Raw genomic sequence first — 8,251 nt, 5'->3', positions numbered from 1 at the left:
AACACTTTACATGAATGCACTCCCCACTCACACACTGCGCTTCAGTTCAAAATCAGTGACATTTGAGATGAATGATTTTTCTGTCAAATAGTGACATTTGATGCAGCATTCTCCCACTAATGTCTTACTCTTTCTCCCTCTTTCTGTCTTGACTTTCAGAGCACAGTCTCTCTCTCCTACAGATCATCTAGCAGCTTTCTACTTGGCTCTACAGCTTGCAGTGTCTCGTCAGGTAAGTCCTGTTGGTTTGTGGGAATGTGAGTTCATGAGATTCTTCCCCTCTTTATGCCTGACCTCTTGTTTTGGCCAGAGGAGGATGGATCCCCCCTTTGAGTCTTGGTTCCTCTCAAGGTTTCTTCCTTATGCTCTAGGGAGTTTTTCCTTTCCACTGTTGCACTTGGCTTGCTCACTGGGCACTTGGAGTCGGACATTTGTAAACTTGCTTTGTGATTTGTTGTAAAAAAGTGCTATATAAATTAATTATATTTGACTTTCTCCTATTTGTGCTTGATTTTGTGACTTGTGACCTGCATGTGACGTCTCCAGCTTCATTCAGACTTTATTACCCCTGTGTATCACTCTCATTCTACATTGTCCTTCACTTCTCTCTCCTACTCTCAATTCATAAAGGCAACTGTAACAGATTGAGACATTTTCACTGTAATGACCCATCCTCCATCAGCCCCTCACCCCACCCCCACCAGCTACTCACCCATCCCCCATCAGCCTCTTCCCCATCATTCTCCACTCATTCTCCATCAGTCCTCTGCCATCCCATTAGCTCTCATGCTATGTTGAAAACATGTTAAGTTCAAGTTCAAGTTTGGTTTATTTGTCACATACATAGTCATACACAGTATAACTCGCAGTGAAATGGTTGAAATGTTAGAACTGTTAAGTAAATGTATTAGAACCATTAGTAAATCTTATCTCTTATGTGTGTTTGTGGGTGAACGTGTGTGTGTTAGATTCCAGAAGCATTGGGTTATGTGCGACAGGCTTTGCAGTTGCAAGGTGATGATGTCCACTCCCTGCACTTGCTTGCTCTGCTGCTGTCAGCACAGAAGCACTACCACGATGCACTCAACATTATCGAAATGGCCCTCAGCGAGTACCCAGAAAATTTCATGTCAGTTTCTTTGCTTTCTCTTACACACACACATATTTGTATCATAATATAACATAATGATCAAGAAGAATAAGGAATATGAAAGGACCTGTAGGGGCATAGCAGTAAACAGGGAGCAATACCAGACAGTATGTGGACCAGTAAATGTTTTCTTTTTTATTATAATTTGATTATTAGGGTTTTCATGTAGCATATGGACCAGGGAGATCCACCCCTACCCAGTAACAACAAAAGATAAGCCAACAGACAATACTGAGAACAAATGAAAAGATATGGAAGGATAAAATATTAAAATAATAAGGTTATTATATTAATAATATATAAAAGCTATTATATTAATAACATATTAAAATAAGCTGTTTTTTTAAGATTTTGTCAATCATAGTTTTTGAAGGTTGCTAAGGGAAATTTGTACATGTATTTCTGACAGCTTTGGATCTACAAATAACTACAGAACTACAGAAAAATCACTGAATGTGTTTACAATGTGTCAGACCTGAGGGAAGGAAATAGCGGGGTCAGAAAGAATTATTAACTACATTATCGACATGTAAGGATCTGAGTTCAACTCAACCATTCTAATTCCATGTCTGATCTGATCAGTGTCAAGTACAGTTGCTAGAGCATGGAACCTCTGTGCAAGGATCTGTGAAAGTAGGCTCCTCTGTATGATTGAACACTTTAAACAAAAGATGGCTGAACTGTAAAAACTGAGACAAATTGGGAAGAGTGTAGAGGTTTTTCACACAATTAAAATTTATGTAAGGTAGTCTCACATCATCATAAAAGCGTGTCCCAGTGTACAGCAGAAGAAGCCTCTCTGCATTATGGGAAGTAGCAAAATAAATTATGTTCATTGCTCTAAAGCAGTCTGATCACCATGAAAGGTATTAGGTAATACAAATTCAAGGCTTCTGTCCAATACAGTAGCAAGCATCTTAACCTTCTTAACATCACCATTAAAGGCTAATTGGCACAGTAGGAGCCACAATCCAATGAATCTTATCTTTTTTTCAAAATAAAGATTATCTACTGCAGAGATAATGGAAGAGTTCGTTCCATTAGACATCACTGATAATTTTTATGAGTGGTGGTTTGAGTTGTGTGGGGGTTTTTTTGTTTGTTTTTTTATTTTTAAATTTTACTTATATACATGGATCTTTTAGTGCACTTAGTAGAGTAGGTAGCACCAAGGTCATCAAATAATAAACCAACAAAAACAGACACGAACTGAGATCAGAGGGATGAACCGTTGCACAAGTCAGAGAATTGTTTTGCTCGGGTGCTAACTACTACTAGCCTATCCCAACAAGTGATCGGAGCTAGCGGTGGTCGTCACTACCAGAGGGGAGATTCCTGTTCCTATTATTGTTTTAACTAATGAGGGGAGGAAATATTAACCTGCACAGGATTATCTCTAGGAAATGCATCTCTCCATAGTCACCCCGAGACAGCATATGAATGGAACGAATGTAGCTCATATGTCAGTTTCCAGGGACAATCGTCAATTTGGCCACTCTGTCAGCATGAGGGATCACTGAAGTTTAGGTATGGCCCTGGAAGACTGGAAGTACACCTGATCCTGAATATTCCAGTTGCACTACCATCAATCCCGTACCAAAGGTTGTCCCGAACTGGCGAGCGTGAGCATCACAAAGATTGTAGAGCTGAGATTAATGGGTCCTTGACTTCGCAGATGTCAATGCGAGGGCGTATCCTAGATGTAGTTTGTAGAAATGAATTAGTACTCATTACTGTTGGCCAAACAGGATTAATTTTAACTTTACCAATGATGCAAAGCAAAAATTTGATCATCTTGTCAGAATAGTGGATGTAACGGTGAGCGGTAAGGAGGTGGACGCGTGTACAGAGAAGAACGATATTTATTGGGGGCAAATCCAGAGTCATAGTCGTTATAGCAGTCCAGGGTCATAGAGCCAACACGGAGATTACGAGGATACATTATACACAAAACCAGGGCTAGGATAAACGAACCAAAGGAACACAAAGGCAAACAAGGGAAGCAAGTTATGACAAAGACGGGAAAACTCGGGGCTAAGAAAAACGAGCCAAAGATACATGGTGTACAAACTTACGGGTATACAGAGACAGGCTTTCAAAAACATTCAGACATTACACTAATGAAGCACAATGACTCTAACACTTAGGTTCATTGTGTTTGATGTATTTAACCACCACAATGAACAGCCAAGACCAAGGGCACAAGGCAGGGTTTAAATACATGAACTAAATATGGCTAGAAATGAGGGACAGGTGTGGAAAATCAAACGAGGGGCATAGAAAACAAAACTACGGCATGGAACTAAAATGCACAAGACAGGGAAAACATGGAAGCTGGGAGGGACTAATCATGACAAATTAAATTTAAGACAGATTTATGGACAGGCCAACACACTAGATATAAAATAAGACATTATGCTAAGTACGTATTACTTCTCACGAAAGGTACTAGCTTCCTTTCCTCACATTTAACCAATTACAAAACCTCTCATTCTCACCCTTTGTTCCTGAGCGTTGATGTTTTATAACCCTTACTCGGGGAAGGGGATAGATTCTCATGCATATTCATGCCTCTTTGACTTGTCTCCGGCTTTGGCGGGTAAAAATAAAAATAGAATTTTTAACAATAAAAAGAGGGGAATAAAACAAATAGGTAGAGGTATTTGGATATGAGACATACGTATTTTAAACTATAACAGTAGGGGTCAGTTACTTTAATTCACCTGAAACATTTGGGCCACATATTTAGATTTATAGTGCAGATGTCCCAGTAAGTAATATAAAGCACACAATTATATGTGCAAAAGCAGTTACAGTTTCCAAGAACACACATAACTTAAAAAAAAACAGAGTTGGTTACTGAGAGAGAAAGAGGAGCACAGAAGAGAGATATAGAGAAAGCTAGAAAGCATGATTACTACACATGTACGTTACTGTACTATTATTAATAATGCAAATAATCTTCCTCTATCTGCTATAGTTGAGATGGAGATAATCATTATGTAATATGTATAAAGGTTAATATGCAAAGTCAGGTTAAGTCATACATATAATGGTTTCATGACTGACTGAATTAAACAGACATAAGAAAAATATAACATAACTAGAGAGAAAGCAGTTTTCATATCAGTTCAGTGGTATATAGCTTAGTTAGACTTCATCCCAAATTGAGCATGTTGAGCCTTTTATGTATATAACAACACATTGTTATACAAAGATGTGAAGTCTGTTAGTCACTGAGGGGTGCCATGGATCCATTGTCCGTGCAAGCAAAACAAAAAATTGTCCGTACAAACAAACAAAAAAAGGAAAGTATTAAAAATTATATTCCATACATGATCAGGGTCTCTTTGCGATGCTCGCAGGAAGGCCTTTGACAAGGAAAATGTCAAATCCTTTCAGAAATATTATCTTTTATAAGTTTTTCTTGATCCAAGTGTCCCATGATATGAAGTCCTCCCTCGATTCCACATGAGGTGCTTTATGACTTTTGTTTACCCCCCCCATCACCCACCGTTCAGGGCTGGGGTCATAAACTTTGGGCCATGTGTCCTGGCAGGGTAATAAACCTTCCTTACAGAGTGCTGTGAAGACCTGCTAAAAGAAGGGAGTACCCTTTTAGCAGAGACAAATGTGTTCTGGTATTTGTCAGACAAAGCCTCTCAGAGTGGATATGATGAGCTCTCCCAGGCATGAGGGTCCGATTGCTCCACAGGGCAGCAACTCGTATTCCAAAGTATCTTGATAAGAAGACTTTCTGTAAGGGGTGTTGGGGTACCTTAGGTTTTATTGCAAGAGCAGGCTTTAGTGTCCACTACACCAGATTTGGGATATAGATATTGGCCACTGTAACCGGAAAGCCAGAGACAATGAGGTTTCTTTCATTGGGATCAGCTAATGTAGTAGTGGTGGAAATATGAATGTTCTTATTGATAAAAATCGCCACACAACTGGTCTTGTACTGGAATCTATAATGGAGTATTTGATCCACTTATTTCCTATAGAGTTTTTCATGAACTGAGATTTTTACATGCATCCCAGGTAGACAGTTGTTCAAATGCAAGTGAGAGAATATTTCTATTGTATTTTCTTACTATTCTGGCCCTTAACATTTCCAACAGAGCAGTCATTATTTAAGCACAATGTTATTGTAACATATCAGACTGATACAGCTACCACTACACTGCATAGAGCTGACACAGATGAACTAACAGATTACTGTCTTGTCTGTCTCCAAATCAAACGTGATATTCATTATCAGCAGATCTGTGTATGATGCAAATTCTAAGTAAGGCTGTAGAAACAACCAAAATTAAGACATAACTGCGTTTATTAAGGGAAATGGCAAAACTGGGAATTAAACAAACAATTATCTACTTCAATTAAAGGCAGTTGGACTCCACAGCAATCCATCTAAATGGCCAAACAGCCAGTCATCAACATGTGGCCAGGAATGAGGTTTCCTGACATTTATATGTGGCTGATTTTGATACCAGGTAAATGCACTATGAAAAACCTGAAGGCATAGAAAAGCCTTGATGCTTGGTTGTACTTAAATCTGGAATTTGTTGGTGAAATTAAATGGATAAGTACACTAATGGATACTCTGGTTGTATGTGGATGGGTTTATACAAATAATTGTATTTTATTACAACTTTTATTTGGAAAGCTGTAACCAAGCTAGGCCTATGTTATTCTTACGTAACGTTGCTATGCAGTAATGTTATATATTTGTTATATATTTGTAAAAAAGTCAGAGATTGAATGAGCCCCAACTGAAACCTTGGATAGCTGTAGAGAATACTGAGACAGTTTAATAGATCAAAAAGTTAGTTTGGGAAGAAGACTGGTTCGTTTGTTAGCAGTCAGGAATTGCTGAAAGTATGCAACTGGATCGTCACTAAGTTTACCTCAATTTAAGTTCATGAGCAACATTTTAAATTTATTTTTAGGCTCTCTTACCCAAATCCAGGTGCAACTATTCCTTAATATGTCTATAGCCCTAAAGATTTAAACAATTTTGCATGCATGGACTTCTAATGAATGTAGTGTAGCTGCGATGACTGATAGCCCTTTTCAGCTAATGTGGAATGGGTTCTATTCCGGTGCACTTATTTTGAACCGTTTGGAGCATTTCCCCCAAAAATAAATAGGTTCCAGAACCCAAAAAGTTCATTCCCAACTGGAACCAGAGAACAGTAGGTTTTTCAGCGTGAAGGGTGAAGATAGGTTAACTACATTATCCATTTGCCTGTAACATGTAGTGTTATTATATTTCCATAACTGTTTAATATTTAATATTCTTATTAATTATTAATACCTTAAATATTCAATTTATGAATATTATTAATCTGTTAATGTTATTTAAAATGAATAATATTAATAAAACACCAAAACAGTTGATTCACTTGAGTAAAGGTAAGTTATCACATGAAACATGATAGATTTATAAAATTTGACCTCATATCTTCAGGTTTATGGCCATATTTATTTATACAGTGCTATAGGTCAAATGGCACCTTATTTGAAAGAGAGCTGAGATTGGTATGAACATTTTAATATGAAGCATGTGGGTATCATGGTATAAGTAAGAACCTTTAAAGTGAATTTAATAAAATATGCAAAAACAGAAAATTCCCTTAGACTTCATAGGGTTAACATTGTTGGTTATTTGTTCAATATTTTATTTTTACAATTTATTTAAATTATTTCAGTTGGAAACAAGCGTTTGCTTCCTCATTTGATTTATTCTTTTACCAGTAATTGATCTGTGCTTGTTTTTTTGGATAAAAAGAAACATCTATAACAACGGCATGAAAGCTTGCAGGTAATCTATGCACACCGCAATGTCATTATTGTTTACTTCTGTAGTGCAACACCCTCTGTTGATGACTCACTCTTGGAAAATCTGGTGCAAACGGGCCAGTTCTCTGAAGAGCACCAAGGTTCTCAAAAACCTGAACAGAACCAGTTGCAGAACCAGAGATGCTGTGTTCGAAAAGGGCTATGAGTGGACCCCATACCTCACTAATTTACAGTGTAATGGGATGTATTGCACTATCATGTAATTTGGACCAAACAATGGCTATATCAATGTTGCATATCATATGAGCTCTATGAGCTTTTTTCTTTAGTGCAGTCACGACCTTGCTGAAACTCCCTGATGCAGTAATGATGAGCCGAGGGAAGTGCACTGCATCGTGTGATATAAGGTGCTCCTACTTAGTGACCTGGTGTCTGTGTTGCTGGTATCTAGTTCTCTTTTGAAAGATCATGATGGGTTGGGGGAGGGGTGCAATGGAAGCCAAAATGGTGAGGGAGAGAGAGAGATAGAAGTGTGAGTCTCACAGTGCAGACCAAAGCAGACATTTTTCCCAAAAACTGTGTATGTTTTTTCTGCAGGCTGCTCTTTACAAAGGTTAAACTGGAGACACTGTGCCGTGGGCCAGAGGAGGCACTGCTTACCTGCAAACATATGCTGCAGATCTGGAAATCATGCTACAACCTCACAAATCCCAGGTGTGTGTTTCTTTCACATGCACACTGCTGACAGTGTGTTAAAACACATACATTTATGTGGAAAGTCTAGCTGGAGGTCGCCAGATCAGATTCACACGTATGTATGTGTGTGTGTGTGTGTGTGTGTGTGTGTGTGTGTGTGTGTGTGTGTGTGTGTGTGTGTGTGTGTGTGTGTGTATATATATATATATATATATATATATATATATATATATTTACTGTGTGTGTGTGTGTGTGTGTGTGTGTGGATATGTGTATATATATATATATATATATATATATATATATATATTTACTGTGTGTGTGTATATGTGTATATATATATATATATATATATATATTTACTGTGTGTGTGTGTGTGTGTGTGGATATGTGTATATATATATATATATATATATATATATATTTACTGTGTGTGTGTATATGTGTATATATATATATATATTTACTGTGTGTGTGTGTGTATATGTGTATATATATATATATATATTTACTGTGTGTGTGTGTGTGTGTGTGTGTGTGTGTGTGTGTATGTGTATATATATATATATATATATATTTACTGTGTGTGTATGTGTGTGT

General features: G+C 37.5%; 1 protein-coding gene across 1 annotated transcript in view; it reads left to right on the top strand.

Moving 5' to 3' along the window:
* ttc7b (tetratricopeptide repeat domain 7B) overlaps positions 1-8,251 on the top strand; it is a 47,155-nt gene that overhangs the window by 24,307 nt on the left and 14,597 nt on the right. Inside the window, exons 14-16 of the mRNA XM_035532649.1 lie at positions 160-232; positions 969-1,129; positions 7,553-7,669. Coding sequence (XP_035388542.1) covers positions 160-232; positions 969-1,129; positions 7,553-7,669 — 351 coding nt within the window. The remainder of the gene's footprint in view (positions 1-159; positions 233-968; positions 1,130-7,552; positions 7,670-8,251) is intronic.

This window comes from Electrophorus electricus, chromosome 13 (genome assembly GCF_013358815.1).
Source record: "Electrophorus electricus isolate fEleEle1 chromosome 13, fEleEle1.pri, whole genome shotgun sequence".
Classification (NCBI taxonomy): Eukaryota; Metazoa; Chordata; class Actinopteri; order Gymnotiformes; family Gymnotidae; genus Electrophorus; species Electrophorus electricus.
Note: the sequence above shows the minus strand (reverse complement) of the source record. Positions and strands in the feature narration are given on the sequence as shown.